Source organism: Scyliorhinus canicula, chromosome 4 (genome assembly GCF_902713615.1).
Source record: "Scyliorhinus canicula chromosome 4, sScyCan1.1, whole genome shotgun sequence".
Classification (NCBI taxonomy): domain Eukaryota; kingdom Metazoa; phylum Chordata; class Chondrichthyes; order Carcharhiniformes; family Scyliorhinidae; genus Scyliorhinus; species Scyliorhinus canicula.
The window spans coordinates 192,825,416-192,844,113 of NC_052149.1; the positions used below are offsets into that span (position 1 = coordinate 192,825,416).

At 46.1% G+C, this 18,698-nt stretch overlaps 1 protein-coding gene across 6 annotated transcripts in view; it reads left to right on the forward strand.

Moving 5' to 3' along the window:
• Positions 1-16,156, forward strand: part of LOC119965268 (kelch-like protein 3) — a 156,640-nt gene extending 140,484 nt beyond the window's left edge. For all 6 annotated transcript variants that reach the window (XM_038795785.1, XM_038795780.1, XM_038795781.1 and 3 more), the window contains 4 exons: positions 1,229-1,357; positions 8,931-9,071; positions 9,158-9,301; positions 14,906-16,156. In XM_038795785.1, the coding sequence (XP_038651713.1) occupies positions 1,229-1,357; positions 8,931-9,071; positions 9,158-9,301; positions 14,906-14,934 (443 nt within the window). In that variant the 3' untranslated portion in view covers positions 14,935-16,156. The remainder of the gene's footprint in view (positions 1-1,228; positions 1,358-8,930; positions 9,072-9,157; positions 9,302-14,905) is intronic.
• The last annotated feature ends 2,542 nt before the right edge of the window (positions 16,157-18,698 follow it).

Sequence of the window (18,698 nt, forward strand, 5' to 3'; positions counted from 1 at the left end):
CTGCCGTGTTCTGTAACACATTTCAGCATTTAGCTGGAGAATAGAGGCTACTGGAAACCAATCTTTCCCATATTAAGAGCACTTTGCAAATATGTCCAGTATTTAAAACCGAGCATGTGTGGAACTTTTTATTTATCCTGTGTTATCCACACTTTCCATATAATTCAGTTGAAGATGGTTGTATTGATAACTAACATATCTAATAAGTGCACATATCGGATTCAACTTTTCAGAGACAGAAATTACAGAATTTCATTTGTTGCACTTTTATCACATAAACAGAATCACAAGCAGGATTTACAGTTTCTGTCTACACAAGTTTAATAATGCATCGAACTGCAAATCTTCAGAAAGGAGGTGCCCAGCCAACATCATTTCAACTGAATGATTATCTATATTCTAAACAGAATTGGTAAGACAGTCCCGAGAATGACTCTCATTATGTGGGAATTTTTCTCTGCAGCTGTTTTGCCGTATGTCACAGGTATTTGAAGCTAGAAACGCCTTAAGGGTAATGCTGTGAAATCTAGACCTTATTCCTTGCATGATTGTTTTCCACACAGATGCTCCTGCACAGACTTTCATTCCTTGCTACTTGAGAGTAAGTAACAACTTCCCCAGGTGGTCAGGGCAGGAAAACATTGAACTTGAGCCAAGAATTCAAAATAAAATTCAGTGCACACACATGTTAACTCTCGTAGAAGGGTGGCACGGTGGCACAGTGGTTAGCACTGCTGCCTCACGGCACTGAGGACCCGGGTTCGCTCCCGGCCCTGGGTCACTATCCGTGTGGAGTTTGCACATTCTCCCCGTGTCTGCGTGGGTCTCACCCCCACAGCCCAAAAAGATGTGCAGGGTGGGTGGATTTGCCATGATAAATTGCCCCTTAATTGGATAAGAAGAATTGGGTACTCTAAATTTATTTTTTTTAAACTCTCTTAGAAAACTTAAGTACTGCAAATTCTGGAAATCTAAAGACAGAAAACGCTGGGAGTACACAGCAGGCCTGGCCTGGTAGTATCTTTGGAAAAACTAGAGTTAACATTTCAGGTTGATGCCTTTCATCGCTTCTGATGTTCACACTCTTTCCCTCCTCACCCCATTTCTCTCTCTCTCCCTCTCTCTCTCCTCTATTGGACAACCAGTGTTGATCAAGAAACAATGTTGTGTTTAACAGTTTTCCATAAAATGTATGTGTCAATTGTTAATGCGCTCTCCGTCTCCTCAGGCAGGTTGTATGCAGTAGGTGGCTACGATGGAGCATCGCGTCAGTGTCTTAGTACTGTTGAAGCATATAATCCAGTCAGCAACGAATGGACATATGTTTCCGATATGAGTACACGGCGTAGTGGTGCAGGTTTGATTTAAAAAAATATATATTTCTTGTTTAACGTACAGCATTTTACAGCCTCCAGTTTGTCTTGTAAAATTGATCAGAGTATTTTTTTTGAATTTTATTAACGTATCTTGCATAACCTGGAAAGACGCTATCTTAAATTTGTTCAGACTTTATAAAACCTGCTTTTCTAACAATTCCGGGGCAGTTTCAAGAACTTAATTATGGAAAATTATAAATTATATTTTGCATTCCATTTCGACAACAATTTTCACAATTGATTCTCATTTAATGAGTGTCATGATGAGGACTATTTTATTCTCAGTTCCTGCCATGAGACTCATTGAATGTTTTATTCCTAGTCTTTTCCACAGCCCAAGAATTTTTATTTTTATTTTTTCCATAATGACTGTCAAAATGTCTTGCTCTCTCTCTTTACCTGGGAATTCATTTTTTGCAGACTCTGTCTTATCCTTGCCTCATGGAATGTTTTATACTCTGTCCTTCCTTTGGTAGTCATTCAGCCTGTTTGTTTTGCTCATTGCTCCCAAATACATGCCAGTATTTGGTGAAACTCCATTATCTCAATCCTTCCAATCCGGTTTCCGCCCATGCCACAGCCGGAAAATTGTTAAATAGCATTTTATGTGACTGTGACCTTGGAAAACGATCCTTCCTCTACTTTCTTGATCTGCCTTCAGCCTTTGAACCTGTTAACCACAGGACCCTCCTCCAATTCCCCTCCTCTGTTGTCCAGCTGGGTGGGACCTGCATGCACCTAGCTTGATCCTTATCTGTTCAGTTGTGGCCACAAAACTACTTGCAATGGCTTCTCTTCCTGCAGCCTTACAATCAGCACTTCTCCAATTCTGATCTCTTGCACATCCCCAATTTTAGTCACTCCACCATTGGTGGCCATGTCTTGAGCTGCTGAGCCCCAGAGCATCTCTGCCTCACGAACTTGCCTTCCTCTTTTAAGGCACCAGTTGAAACGTACCTTGTTAATCAAGCCTTTGATCATATGCCTCTTATCACCTTATGTGTTCGGTGTCAGATTAAATTTCATAAAGCTCCTGTGAAGCTTGGGATGTTTTACTATATTAAAGGTGCTTCATAAATGCAGGTTGTTGTTGAACCAGGAACCTCACTCAACCAGGAAAACACAGCCAGTCTGTCACTGGTGAGGCACCTTCATGTGGAATTCTTGACTGTCAAAGGTAGAGACTGGGGTTCTAAATTGGTCAGCCTTGAAAAACATTGGAGGAATCCCAATGCAAGATTAACCCACACCCATTGACTGGAATGGGGACAGCATATCAACTTCATGCTGCCTGTTTATTACTATGATTTTTGCATACCTCAGACACCAACCGCACTAGTCATTGTGGTGCTTAATATTATTGCTAATTTGCACAATTTAAAGATAACCTGCGCCTCTTAAAAGGTAGGAGCATTGCGGATGGAGCAGGTGCTGTGAGTTGTTCTGCAACTGAATCTGACCTGGGAAAAGGCGAAGAATAGCTGACCACAGGAGAGCACAGACCTCCCGGTTTTTGGGAAGCTGCATTTGAAGGTCTTGGTGGAGGAGATGGAAGGTAGGAGAGGTGTGCTTTATCATTGGAATATTCTCCAGTCACGAGGTCTACACCAGGAATGTCGTCCCAAAGACCTGAATGCCGTGCCAGAAGACATTTGTTGACCTCACATGAGGTCCTCCCATTGGAAATGACGTCCAGATGTGTTTGCTCATTTATAATAACCAAGCGCACACATCTCACACGCTGCAAGGTGTTAAACCGTGACAGCCACATCACCCAATTCCTTTGCAAGAGAAGATGGTGCACATCTGAGGCAGCAGGAACTAACTGGAGAAGGTGCACCCGCCTGTTCTAACCTTCGCGGAGGATACAATACTGGCTATTATGGGAAGTGCCATTGCTGAGGCTGTGTGGGCCGAATCTATTGAAGGTGGTTATATTCTCATACCTAATACTTTTTCTCACCTCTCACTACTCCCTCACCCCCTGACTTTCATCTAACTTACGAAATGCAGCTTCTTTCTTTCTCCTCTTTCCTCATCACAACCCAACTCTTGTCCCCTTTCCATTTCAGATATCCAAGAATTGCAACCTGTCCAGTCAGTGGTTGAAACGCAGGAAGCTGGTGAAGATGTAGACACCCGATCACTCAATTTCACCAGCTCAGAAACAGACACTGCACCTGATTTAGAGGATATCATGGAGATAGGGTCTGCATTTGGTGAGACAAGGGACATAGTGTAGTACAGCCAGGAAAGGGGAAACAGAGAGCGCTGGTGCAGGCTTGCAGGAGGCGCAAGTCACAAACTAGTTCAGTTAAAGAGATTTCAGATGATGGGCGAGATCCTCTGGGTACTCGCACCCGAAAGCGGCAGGACCAGAAGATCCAGCCACCAGCAGGCTGTCTCCAGCCGCTAGGAAACACGCCGACGGGAGGGGCCAGAGAATCTCGGCTGATGGTTTTGATGGGCTTAGGTTACAGAAAAAGATTGGTGGGTGTACACATTGAAATGCCCAGTTCATTGGAAATTACCATCGTCACTCCACTAGTGACCTTGCTGTTACTTTTTTAGCCTGAAGCTGGGGGCAGGATTCTCCCATTCGGCGGCAGAGTGTCCACGCCGTCAGAAACGCCGTCACGGTACACGATGGGGTGAAAGGGCTGCTGGCAGTACCGATTCTGGCCCCCTGGTGCTGGAGCAGTTCGCGCCGCTCCAGCCTCCCATCCCGACGCGAACTGTGCACATGGGATCCGCAAATGCGCAGTGGCGCCGGCACCAACCCGCGCATGCGCGGTGGCTTCCCTTAACGCGCCGGCCCCGATGCACCATGGCGCGAGAGTTCAAGGGCCGGCGCGGAAGAAAATAGGCCCGGAGAGCGAGAGGCCGGCCCACCGATTGGTGGGCACTGATCACAGGCCAGGCCCCATCGAAGGCCCCCCCGCACAGGTCGCCCCCCGACCCTGTGCGCAGAGTTCCCGCCGCTGCGAGCAGATGTGGACAGCGCCGGCGGTACTCTGCCATCCTGGGCTGATAATCGCCGGCCCGGCCAAAATCAGCGGACCGGCCGCGTACAGCGGCCCACGACTGGCGTTGCACCAAACACGCCGGTGCCAACGGCGCCAATTCTCCACTCCACGGAGAATCGTGTGCCAGCGTCGGAGAGGTGTGGCCTGGTTGCGGGGATTCTCTGGCCTGGCCCCGGGCTGGGAGAATCCCGCCCTGGATTTTCTCAATCCAGGGCTACTTGACGTGGCCATTTTGGGCCATCTATGGTCTCGCCACATAAAAATATCGTTGGCAGGATTCTCAGTTTGCGAGATTATGTTCTCCTGTGGCCTCTGATTTGGGCTGGGAGCTGTGCCCAAAGGTGATTCACTAACCCTTGCATTGCAAATTTAAGCATGGTGGGGATTGTAAGGGATTCCCTTGCGAATCCGCTATTGAGCTACCATTTGGAGCGCGTGGCCCAATAGCAAGGTCTGGCGGCTTATCTTAGTGGACCAGCTATGTTAGTACTATGGATGCAAGAGGCTGTCAGAGGCTGGTTATTCTGCAGTGGGTGCCTCACCACCTGACTCTTTAAAAACGTTTCACCACCAGCAAGGCATAAGGCAGATGTGTAATGGAATACTCTCCAAGTGCCTGGATGAATGCAGCCCCAACAACTGTCAAGCTCAAAACCAACAGGACCAAGCAGTCCACCTGTTGGCACCCGATCCACCAACACAAACATTCACTCCCTCCACCACCTGCGCACCATGGTTGCAGCGTCTACCATCTACAAATTGCACTGCAGCAACTCTTCCAGGCTTCTCGGTCAGCAGCTCCCAAGTGTATGCCCACTACCTTAGGGGAGGTGGTGGGGTAGTGGAAATGTCACTGGACTAGTAATCTAAAGACCCAGGCTAATAATTCCAACATGGCAGCTGGTGGCATTTAAATTTGATTAATACACCTGGCAATTGTGAGGTGTATCAATTGTTGGAAAAACCCACCTGGTTCACTAACAGGGAAAGAAATCTGCTGTCCTTGCCTAGTCTGGCCTATGTGTGACTTCAGACCCATGTGACACTTAACTGCCCTCGGCAATGGCCCAGCAACCCACTCAGTTCAAGGGCAAATAGGAATGGGCAATAAATGCTGGCATTGCCACTGTGCTGACATCCCATGAAATAATCTAGAAGGACAAGGACAGGAAACACCTGGGAACAGCACCACCAGCCAGTTCCCCTCCAAGTCATTCAGCATCATAACTTGGAAATATGTCCTTCATTGACACTGGGTTAAAATCCTAGAACTCCCTTCCTCAGCACGATGGAAGTACCCACACCACGCAAACTGCGTGGTTCAAAAAGGGAGCTTACCAACCTTCTTGAAATTAAATAGGAATGCCCACATCCCGTGAATGACTGTAAAAATATAGTTCTATCTTGTAAGGGGAGCAATCTGCAATCATTGCAAATCTTCATCCCCATGCTTTTTTCAGGCAAGGAGGAATGAAGTGAAGTTATGTCTTTGCATAGAGTGACTCAGTGATCCTTTTTGTACATAAATATGCTTCAAACTGAGGTGTTGCTAAAATCTCCAGTCGTAGCCCCGAAGAAAAGGGACATAAGAGTGGGCAACAATTTGGCAGATGGAGTTTAACTTGGGAAAATGTGAACTTTGCACTTTGGCAGCAAGATGAGAAAAACAGGATATTATTTAAATGGAGAGATATTGCAGGACTCTGAGATACAGAAGGATCTGGGTATCCTGCCACTTTTTAAAAACTAATTTATGGGATATGGGCTTTGTTGGCAAGACCAACATTCATTGTCCATCCCAGTTGCCCTTCAGAAGGTGATGATGAGCAGCCTTCTCGAACCACTGCAGTCCCTGTGGTATAGGTACACGTACAGTGCTGTTGGGGGAGGAAGTTTGAGGATTTTGGCCCAGTGACAATGAAGGAATGGTAATATACTTCCAAGTCTCGATGGTGAGTGCCTTGGAGGGGAACTTCAAGGTGGTGTTCCTATGTGTCTGCTGCCATTGTCCTTCTGGATGATGGCGGTTGTGGGTTTGGAAGGGGCTGCCGAAGGAGTCTTTGTGAGTTCCTGCATCGTGTAGATGGTACACACACTGCTACTACTTTTTGGCAGTGGTGGAGGGAGTGCGTGTTTGTGGAAGGGTGCCAATCAAACGGACTTCTTTGTCCTGACATGAATCAGGAAACGTTAAGATGCAGGCAAAGCAAGTGATTACGAAGGCAAATGAAATGTTGTGGTTTATTGCAAGGAAATGGAATATAAAACTAGAGATGTTTTGCTACAGTTAGAGAGGGGATTGGTGAGACCACAACTAGAGTACTGTGTACAGTTTGGGCTCCTTATTTACGAAAGGATATAAATATGTCAGAAACAGTTAAGAGAAGGTTTACTAGATTGATACCTGGGATGGGGATGTTATCTTATGAGAAAAGGTTGGATAGGCTTGGCCTGTATCCATTAGAGTGTATAAGGTGATATTACAGAAACATCTAAGACCTGAGGAGATGTGACCGAGTGGATGCTGGAAGTATGTTTCATAGAACATAGAACAGTACAGCACAGAACAGGCCCTTCGGCCCTCAATGTTGTGCCCCCCCCCCCTTAACCTTACTTTTATTAGGACACTACGGGCAATTTAGCATGGCCAATCCACCTAACCCGCACATCTTTGGACTGTGGGACGAAACCGGAGCACCCGGAGGAAACCCACGCACACAGGGGGAGGACGTGCAGACTCCACACAGACAGTGACCCAGCCGGGAATCGAACCTGGGACCCTGGAGCTGTGAGGCATTTATGCTAACCACCATGCTACCCTACTGCCCCTCTGCTTCCCTTTGTGGAAGACTCTGGAACTAGGGGACATCATTTCAAAATCCCAATTAAGACGGAGATGAGAAGATTTTTCCTTCTCTCTGAGGGCTGTGAATCTTTGGAACTTTCTTGCCCGGAGAGCGGTGAAGGCAGGATCAATGAATATTTTTAAGGCAAAAGTAGATAGATTTTTGACTAACAAGGGGATCAAACGTTATTGGGGGGGTAGGTAGAATCTGGAGTTGAGGCTACACTCAGATCAGCCACACTCCAATTAGCAGGCTTGAGGGGCCAAAAGGCCTACTCCTGCTCCTAATTCATATGTTTGTAGATAAGGAGACAGATGCATAAAAATTCATAGCCATTGGCAGTGCGGTCCTTGCTTTTCCCAGTGACTGCAAAGTTTGTAATGATATGTATATACGTAGACAAGTAAAGGGTTAATTATTACATCTGTGTAACACAACCACATCACTAGTTCCCACTATAAATATAAGAACTCAGGGATCTTGGGTATTCTAACCAGGAGATTCTAGACTGTAGAATGTAAGAGAGATATTTCACAGCTTAGTTAATATTAGATAGAAGCAGCACGTGTAGTCTAAATTAGTTATTGCTTAAATGTAGATTACTTGATTACTAGTTATAATTCTGTGGAGTGCGCAAACTCAATATTAATCAATCGTTATTCAATAAATCAGTTTTGCTTTAAGTTAGAGATTGTTGGTTTATTTATAATCACACCATCAGACCATTCTGGATTGCGAAGCAAAGAATAACGATATATTACCAAAGAGTAATGTAACACAGTTGATAGATTTCAGTGATGACCACCTTGGAGAAATGCAGGAGTCTCAAACATTGCTCATCACTTAAGTTCAGGTCGTGGATTTAATCTCTGAATTTGCTGGGCAAACTTGATATATTTCTGGGAGACCTCCGCCACCCCCCTTGCTCCCAACCCTTCCAACTGCTTTTCCTGCTTAGCGTGGCCTCCATTCATTCTCCCAGTCATCCTCAATTGAAAAGGAAGGCCTTGCAGTGTACTATATCTCGTCTGTGCAGAAGAAACACTTTAGTACATGCCAGAGACTACCTTGTGTAAACCTTTGAAATGTAAATTCCCGTACCAGCCTCCCCGAACAGGCGCCGGAATGTGGCGACTAGGGGCTTTTCACAGTAACTTCACTGAAGCCTACTCGTGACAATAAGCAATTTTCATTTCATTTCATAAATGACAAATAATGCCGCCAAAATGTGTAGAATTGCAGCAATAACTTCAGTATGCTGAGATTTTGAAAGGAAAAACTGGAAAAGTTCTTTCACTAGATATCCACCCAAGAATCCATCCCCCCCCCCCCCCCCCCCCCCCCCTTCATCCCCGCAAGACTGAACCTGACTGTAATGTTCCCCACCTCAAAAATGACCTACTGTGATTTGTTTACTCGGCTCATGAGGAATGGGAAGGTTACTGGTGCACCCCGGCAGGAGTTACTACCCTTACGAGATGAATAAGGGAGGGAAAATTGGAGAGCGAGAAAAAACACACCACTGCCTGAAGAGCAATGGCGAACTTCATCCTTGTCAAGCTGAAAGGAAACCATTCAGTTGAGAGATATTTGTACAGGCTGATGGTCCGCAATCAAGTTTGAGCAAAGGTATATTTTGCATTGAGGAACTGAATTTCATTCTTTTTATATGTTCATTGCAGGGGTAGGAGTTCTAAATGGTCAATTATATGCAACAGGAGGTCACGACGGACCTTTAGTGAGGAAAAGTGTTGAGGTGTATGATCCATCCACAAACACTTGGAGACAAGTGGCGGACATGAATATGTGCCGGAGGAACGCAGGTAAGGATTCATTTAAACTTTGGGTTTTATCTTGTATCTGAAGGCAAAATTGGTTTTAGTCTAATCAAATCTTTTCTGTCTTATAGGAGTTTGTGCTGTGAATGGATTTTTGTATGTAATTGGAGGGGACGATGGTTCATCTAACCTAGCTTCTGTGGAATTCTATAACTCAATAAATGACAAGTGGACACTATTACCAAGCAATATGAGCACTGGGAGAAGCTATGCAGGTAAAGCATGTTGTATCTATGACATTAATCAGGGTGCTGTATACAATTGTGATACACAATCTAAGCAGTTACATTTAATCACTTGTCATCTGACGATTTTTGCATCTATACAATGTTAGAGTTTATTTCTAAGTTCATTTGTGCCAGGATTTTCAGGGAGTTTCCTACCAGCTCTACCAGCGCGTTCCCCACCGCTATCAAACGACACTCGGGGCGCGATCTTCCTAACAAGGAACAAAGTTCCCGAGCGAGTGTGTTTAGCCGTGTGTTTCCTGACACTCGCAGTTCGATAAACACATGGGCATTTCAGTGCGACTCATCTTGAATAAGGGGGGGTGGGTGAGTGACCTGGCTGAATTCCTAAGGTTGGAGAAAATCAAATTCGCCTTAAGAGGATCAATTGATGGTTTTGCCCGGAGATGGCAGCCATTCATCGATTTCTTCAAGGAAAATTGAGGTGCCCACAAAAAGAAGCCCGACATCCCCCAACCCGAACGGCACATGGAAGGGTCCCCTGCCCCCCCCCCCCCCCCCCCCCCCCCCTGCAATACCTACAGTGGCCAACCCCAAAAATGCCAGCTTTGCACCATGCCAACCTTCCAGTGCCCTGCCAGCTGGAAGTGCCAACTGGGCACCAACAAGCTGCCACTCAGGTGGTAGTGCTAGGCTGGAACTGCCAGGGTGCCATTGCCAGGGTGCCATTGCCAGGGTGCCCATATGGCACCCACAGTGCCAGAGCACCACCCTACCCAAAGGGTATGCAGCTGGGGGCTCATGATCTCCTTGGAGACCCCCACGAGTGCCAAACGTTCTGGTCCCTGTTTGTGGGGACTAGGTACCAAACAGCACTCGCCCGAGATCCCCGAGGCCAAGGGATTGAATCCCAAAGCCTCAGGTACCTCGGGAATCTGAACATTAGAGTGAGGCTTACTGCCTCGCACTAATATGCAGATTTGCCAAGAACTGATCCTGCCCATTCGGGGCGGGATTCGCTTTGCAACATCTTGCGAGGTTGTGGAGGAGGGCTCCTCCTCCGTCTCGTCCTCCGTCTCCTCCTCCGTCTCCTCCTCCAGCTCCTCCTCCAGCTCCTCCTCCAGCTCCTCCTCCGTCTCCTTCCTGGGCTCGTCCGCCTCGTCCTCCATCTCCTCCTCCGTCTCCTCCTCCGTCTCCTCCTCCGTCTCCTCCTCCAGCTCCTCCTCCATCTCCTTCCTGGGCTCGTCCGCCTCCTCCTCCATCTCCTCCTCCGTCTCGTCCTCCATCTCCTCCTCCGTCTCGTCCTCTGGCTCCTCCGCCGTCTCCTTCCTGGGCTCGTCCTCCATCTCCTCCTTCATCTCCTTCCTGGGCTCGCCCTCCATCTCCTCTTCTGTCTCGTCCTCCGGCTCCTCCTCCTCTCCTGCTCCGTCTCCTCCCTTGGCTCGTCCTCTGGCTCCTCCTCCTCCGTCTCCTCCCTGGGCTCGTCCTCTGGCTCCTCCTCCGTCTCCTCCTGGTCTTCCTCCTCAGGTGAGACTACATGTGTCTCCTCCTCCAGCATGTCGCCTGCTGCTGTGCCAGGTTGTGGAGGACACAGCAGACCACCACAAAGCAAGAGACGCTCTGGGGGGTGTACTGCAGTGCACCAACAGTATGGCCCAGGCATCGGATCCGCTTTTTCAGCAGTCCAATACACCACTGAATGACAACACAGGGTAGCGGTCACACACGTGCATGATGCAACGACGGTGGTCGCACACAATCTAAACATTCAGCAGTGTTAATAAAGGGCACTCCCGGATACTCTGGTATACACTTTTTTTTTCTTTTTGTATAAATAATTTTTATTCAAATTTTCACAAAATATCAGTAACAAAAAATATCAAGAAAAGAAAGAACAGGGGCCTCACGGTAGCATGGTGGTTAGCATCAATGCTTCACAGCTCCAGGGTCCCAGGTTCGATTCCCGGCTGGGTCACTGTCTGTGTGGAGTCTGCACGTCCTCCCCGTGTGTGCGTGGGTTTCCTCCGGGTGCTCCGGTTTCCTCCCACAGTCCAAAGATGTGCGGGTTAGGTGGATTGCCCATGCTAAATTGCCCGTAGTGTAAGGTTAATGGGGGGATTGTTGGGTTACGGGTATACGGGTTACGTGGGTTTAAGTAGGGTGATCATTGCTCGGCACAACATCGAGGGCCGAAGGGCCTGTTCTGTGCTGTACTGTTCTATGTCTTCTATGTTAAAACCCCCCCCCATGTATACTAATAAAAATAAATTAATGCCCGCCATTAGCAATGAACAAATATACACGTCCCTTCAGCCCAAAACAAAGAAAACGTCCCCCCCCCCCCCCCCCCCCCCCCGGGTTGCTGTTGCTGCTGGCCTTTTCCTACCGCTCTGCCAGGAAATCTAGGAATGGTTGCCATCTCCTGAAGAACCCCTGCACTGACCCACTTAGGGAAAATTTCACCTTCTCCAATTTAATAAACCCCGCCATATTGTTGATCCAGGCCTCCACGCTTGGGGTCTCGGATCCTTCCACTGAAGAAGAATCCTCCGCCGGGCTACTAGGGACGCAAAGGCCAGAACACCGGCCTCTTTCGCCTCCTGCACTCCTGGCTCCTCTGCAACTCCAAATATTGCGAGCCCCCAGCCCAGTTTGACCCTGGCTCCTACCATCCTCGACACCGTCCTTGCTACCCCCTTCCAAAACTCCTCCAGCGCTGGGCATGCCCAGAACATATGGGCATGGTTTGCTGGGCTCCCTGAGCACCTAACACACCTGTCCTCACTCCCAAAAAACCGGCTCATCCCGGTCATGTGAGCCCTATGCAGCACCTTAAACTGTATGAGGCTAAGCCTCGCACAAGAAGAGGAGGAGTTCACCCTTCCTAGGGCGTCCGCCCACGTCCCCTCCTCAATCTCCTCACCCAGCTCCTCCTCCCATTTACCCTTCAGCTCCTCCACCGAGGCCTCGTCTACCTCCTGCATCACTTGGTACGTTTCCGAGATCCTCCCCTCCGCAACCCACACCCCCGACAGCACCCTGTCCTGGACCCCACGCGGCGGCAACAGAGGGAACTCTGCCACCTGACAAATGTCCTTACCTGCATGTACCTAAAGGTGTTCCCCGGGGGGAGCCCGAACTTCCCTTCCAGCTCAACCAGGCTCGCAAACTTCCCGTCTACGGGTATTCTGGTATACACAGGCAACAAGCATTCCATCTATGCCCCTTGGATCTGGGCATCCTGGCGATGGCAGAGAATCCTGCAGCCTGGGCATTTTGGTGAGCCGGGTCCAGGTTGAAGATGATGAAGTCTGATCCCGGGCATACAGAACATCCGTGACCTCCCGGGTACACCCATGGACTATAGATTGAGAAATGATGCACAGGTCCCCGCTCGAGCCCTGGAATGAACCGGTGGCATAAAGGTTCAGGGCTGCGGTGGCCTTCACAGCCACCGGGAGCGGGTGTCCTTTCTTCTGCGGGGTGCAAAGTCCGCAAGGACATGGCACAGGTGCCGCACTGTCTCTCTGCTGAGTCACAGTCTTTTGTGGCACATGCTGTCCGTCATCTCATTGAAAGACTAACATCGTCTCTACACCTTTGGGCCATTGCGGTCCTCCCCGTCTGGGTTCCTCCTCAACCTGATGGTTCAGCCAGGTCTTCAGGGTGTTCAATGGCACCTGCACATGGGGTACTGCCTCCAGCTTGCATTGTCGCTGTTGCTACCTTCTTCGGTGTCTGTCTGCCTCAGCTGCCACCAGCACGGCAAGGGCAGCCGCTGAGGGACTGACACCACCATCCATTTTGATACCTGTAAGAATTGGAGAAGGAGAGAGACCAACAATCAGTTAGGGCTTCCATCCTGGAATCGTCAAGTCCCACAAGCCCCCCACGCCTACCCCGACTGTCCCGCCTTCTCTCAGAGTTCCATCCAGCCAGCGCCCCCCCTCTCGCACACATCAGGAGCCCCTAGACCCCAGACCTCTGCTGGGAACATTAGGGAGACCGTGCTCTGGTGCCGTTCCTTATCCTTTGGTCACAAGAGGATCCCCAGTGCTGAAGTGTTTGACTGTTGGCTGCTGACGCTCCTAGAGTTCAAGCCCACTGTTCAGGCTTCAAAGTTTCCTTGAAATGCGATGTACTAATCGTCCCGAGACATGGCACATATACCCTGGAGTAGGCACCTGAGAGTTGAGAATATTTTGTATATTAAATGGTCAACAGTAAGAAAGATTTGAAAATAAATGACATAACATACCACATATCACACTAACCATTAAACAGCAAAGAAACATCGGCGTTTCCATATTGGTACCAATACAAAGCTACACCAGCTCACTTTCACACAAAAATAAATAAACACTCAGTATCACCCCTCGCAGGTTCCTCAACAGAAATGGAGATAAGCCTGAAGCGTTATATCCAGAACTTTGACAGTGAAATGATCTGTCCATCACTGTGATTTGTTCCACCTATCAGTGCCACTCTCTGCCCAGGAGCCACAACCGTGCAGGCCCCTCCCACACGGCCCAATCTCACCAAACTAAATCTTGGCATCCACATATTCCACTGACGCTCAAGATGCAGTTGAACATCCTTGAGTTACGGTGTTTAACCGGCGGCAATGTGCCAGTTACATGCAGCACTCACCACACCAGCAACAAAAGCATCGGCAATCTGTGAAAGCATTTCTTCAGCGGCGTTAGCACATGGCCCATTTGGAACAATGTCACCCACCAGGTCCCACAGCGTCTTCTTGCTTCAACCCTGATTGCCTTCTGGTCCCCCTGAACCGGTATTCCAGGACCCAGGTATCTTAGAAATAATTGTCCTTCTTTCCGTCTACAGAAAGGGAGGGAAACAGCAACAGCAGCCTCCAGGCATTTGCAGCCATCAGCAGGAATGCTTCAGTCCCCTAGACCAAGCCCAACCCCCCTGAGGGGTTCTCTTTCTCCCCCCCCCCCCCCCCCCCCCCCCATTCCAGAGCACTGGGGCAGCAGCACTGGTGCCCCCTCAAGCTGCATACCTGAAAATGGAAATGGCTATTCACCTCCCCATTTCCTCTCAGAAGCCATTGTGCCAGCTTCATGTTTTTGAAAAAAAGTACTGAATGACGCCCGTGTGATTCCTTGCTGGGGAGTCGGGTAATTCACGGGAGGCAACTCGGTAGTTGCATCGCGCCCAATATGTCTGCAAGAGTGAATTAAATTGGCTGCTGCTGTTTGTCCCATGGAGAATTAAGAGCTGCGTCAATGTGAGCCAATCCACTTAGTGGCCCTTTTAAAACCAGCAAAGAGTTGGTTAAATGGGACTTGTTAAGGTACTGTTTTTAATCATGATCCTCGAGTAGCAGCCCAACTATTAGACAAGCAAACTATTTATTCTCCCTGCTTTTCTGGCTCTTGAAATTAATTACCATTAAATAGCTTAGTTGTGTTGTAATTTTACTTTTCACAATACTAACAGTAGAGACAACTTTAATGAGAAAGATAATCGGACCAGGTATGAAATGAGCTGTTGATAAAAGCTAATAGATATGGGAGAAATATTGTGCGGGTCACTTATTGATATTACCATTGTTCAGAACTGGTTTTGAACCTTTTAACATTGAATGGTTTCTTCTCTTATTAGGTGTTGCTGTTATTGATAAACCCCTATGACGCTACACTTGAGCTACAGTGGGATTCAAGTGAAAACTGATTCGCATTCTGTTGAAGACTGACCTAGGTGTTTTTTAAAAACTATTTATACTACTTGGATGCAAGGTATACTGTGCGAGTAATAGCTCAGTACAGTTACCCTGTCAAAAAGATACCAGCACTGCAATATGCATTTTTAAAAAGAAAAATCAAGCATGAATCTAAGGGTATATGAAGATATGGAAACAGGTTCACAAGCGAAACTAAATAAATGCAAGGTAGCAGGCACATGCTATCAGTTTGCTCTTGCCAAGTGATCTGGGATGTCCAGTGTTGATCAGTGTCAGCCTTCAACAGAGCCCTATTGACTGGAGAATGTGAACTTTCTACTGTTACATATGAGTTCTACACAGTATTGTTGCTGAAAATCAAGCTGCTGCCTTTTAAAGCACAATTGTTTGGATCGGATGAAGCACTGTATTACCATATCAACCATTTGAAAGGAGACAAACCCAACATTCTAACCTCGGGGGAGCAGAAGCGACACTTGCCATACTGGTTTGTTCATGTTGAGATGAGCTGCAACTGCTATTTCAAATAATGTGCAACCCCCCTCTGCTCCCTCAGATTTAGGATTAGATCCCCTTATTTGAGAGGTGAGCTATTGGAGGATATGAAGTTCCTATTGTAAGTGGCCCCTTTGGTAGTCGGAAAACTTTAATGCAGCGTACTGATTTTTTGTGAGTTTGCTCTTGACAGCACAGAAATTGTTTGGACACTGGAACCTCTTTTGTACCGATGCCATGCAACACACATAGTTAGTCGTCCAAATCAAAATGCATCAGAATCGTTATTGACTTTTTAGCCTCACAGTCAACAGTAATGATTAACTGACATAGATTGTATTAGCTGTACTCTATACTTTTTTAAAAAAACCTTAGACACCTGTGGTCACAGATAATGTGCAGATGCTAACAGGCAAGGTGGACCACTGTACCTGCCCCTCCAGTTGATCCAGAGGAGTTGGGATTAGGTGGTTTAGTGGTACACTTATCTAATTATCTAAGTGAAAAAGGGAACATTAAACCATCCTGTAGAATAATTAAAAATAAAAATACCTTTAACCTCAAGATTCCTATATCCAGCCTTACAGGGTTTGCAGCTAAACGGCTATTTTTAATGGATACTGCCATCTAGTGGAAATTCTGAAAAGCAAAATGCTAAAACCACTTAAAGAGTAAAATACGTTTTTAATACTAAATGTATTCAAATTAATTCTGGCTACAGATATTAAGTTTTATATCTAATAATACATGGAGCAGTATGATTTCAAGTCTCTGAGGCTGATGTGAGTAGAATTCTTACCTGTGAGATACAATAACACTGTAAATGTGGTTAATGGATATTCACCAAGGTGCTATATAGCCTGATTGGTTTTAGTGTATCGTTCCTCTGTAAAACAACACCTTAAAAAAACTAGTTTTTCATACTTTTGGCTTTAAAATTTTTGAATTTATTTAATTTCCATTTCCTTCCTTACTATTTTTCATCTGTTTATTTTTTCCCTTTACTTTGTACTTTAATGGTTATTTATTTCTCCTGTTCAATAAATCATCCCTATACTTTTTGCTTTCACTATATTTGCCTCTGTTGCTTTCCATTTACTTTCAGTTTTTAATGATTCCCCAGCCTCTGAGCTTTGAAATATGTGAAACTTGATCTTCTTTTTGTGTCTCTGCACAGATAATTTTGAGGCTTGTATGCACTGTTTGGGGATGCTTGTCATTTTGCTTCTTAATGTTTCTCACATCCACTTCATCTTTTCTTTATTTTTGGAGCTTTCTTTCCATCTATTATTTATGATCCTGTTTGTCGTTTCTGTGTTTTGCTCCTATTTTACCTCTGCTGTTTCCATGCAGCTACAAAACACTACTGCTGGAGCTTATTAGATTGATGGTAATGCTCCACTACTGCAATAACCTGGTAAGTGTTTCTCATGGCTCGTTTAAGAACATTGTCTAATGCAGTATGAGGGGACAAAATGGAAAATATAAAATGCAAAAGGGAATGAATGAAATGTTAACCAATTTGGGGGCTTCTGGGGAGCCATGACAGGGGACCTGGAGTCAAAATAATAATAATCTTTATTAGTGTCACAAGTAGGCTTACATTAACACTGCAATGAAGTTACTGTGAAAATCCCCTAGTCGCCTGTTTGGGTACACTGAGGGAGAATTCAGAATGTCCAATTCACCTAACAAGCACATCTTTCAGGACTTGTGGGAGGAAACCGGAGCACCCGGAGGAAACCCATGCAGACACAGGGAGAGAACGTGCAGACTCCGCACAGACAGTGACCCAAGCCAGGAATCAAACCCGGGTCTCTGGCACTGCGAACCATCAGTGCTAACCACTGTGCTACCATGCCACCCTAATGCAAAAACGTTTATGTCCTGCCTTTCCAATGAATCTGTTTGATGTGTATGTTTGAATTACCAGAGGTGCAAACAATTATAAACCTTTTTAATTTTCTTCACAAAAATCTTTGATTATGGTTCGATTGTTCATTTATACAATTGTAGGTTGATTTGAATATTTTTGGTAACCTAATGCCAAGCACATGTAGTTCATTGCGAATCAAGTATTTTGGTGCCAATGTGATCCTGCCATTGATTATCAACAAAATGTTACTGAATTCAATAATGGTTGCGCTTCTAATGTCAAACATGAGTTACTAATTTAATTTATGGAAGTTATGTTCAGTACATATACTATTCCATTCTAAACAGTGTTACAAAATAACTCTCCATCCACAATAATGAGTGTCATAAAACATAATTAAGTTGTAATTCTGTAACTCTGTCTTCATTAATATGCATTGGACTACCAAATCAGACCAAAAAGGTCAGACATTAGTGACAGAGTATGGTGTCAGGGATTAAGTACCATTGCACTCTGCTGTCATTTGAAACAGTGTTTAAATCTTTTTAGGTTTTATGTAATGATTTATTTTAAATGTTCCTGCCATATCTGTGGAACACAAGACTGTGAAGCACTCCTGACTGACTGTATTTTATTTTTCAAAATGTCAATAAAGTGACGGAAATAATTTGAACATTTTATTGTTTATTCAGCTTGAATGGATGCAACATTTTTTTTGCGTAACCCTCAACATTTTCTCCCTACCGTAGAGCACTAGCAACTGGAGTCCGTCTGCTTTCTCTAATTTTAAAGTATATAGATTTATCAGCGTAGTGTTTCTTTAATTTCATTAAAGAGTTTGATTTATAGGGGAAAGAAGAAAATGACAAGTTCTCAGAATGACAACTAACAGAAAATGTTCAAAGTACAAAGCAGATTGTTTTTCAGGTACGGAACTATCAGATTAATATTTAGGGTACAAGGGAATTTGCAAGTAATTTTAAACTCCTCTGTTTCCTATTGTTTTCAGATTTGTCAGAATTGAGTGTAATTTAATCTCATTTGAATTAAATTGGAACATAGAACATACAGTGCAGAAAGAGGCCATTCTGCCCATCGAGTCTGCACCGACCCACTTAAGCTCTCACTTCCACCTTATCCCCGTAACCCAATAACACCTCCTAACGTTTGCACACTAAGGGCAATTTATCATGGCCAATCCACCTAATCTGCACGTCATTGGACTGTGGGAGGAAACCGGAGTACCCGGAGGAAACCCACGCAAACACGGGGAGAACGTGCAGACTCTGCACAGACAGTGACCCAGCGGGGAATCGAACCTGGCACCCTGGTGCTGTGAAGCT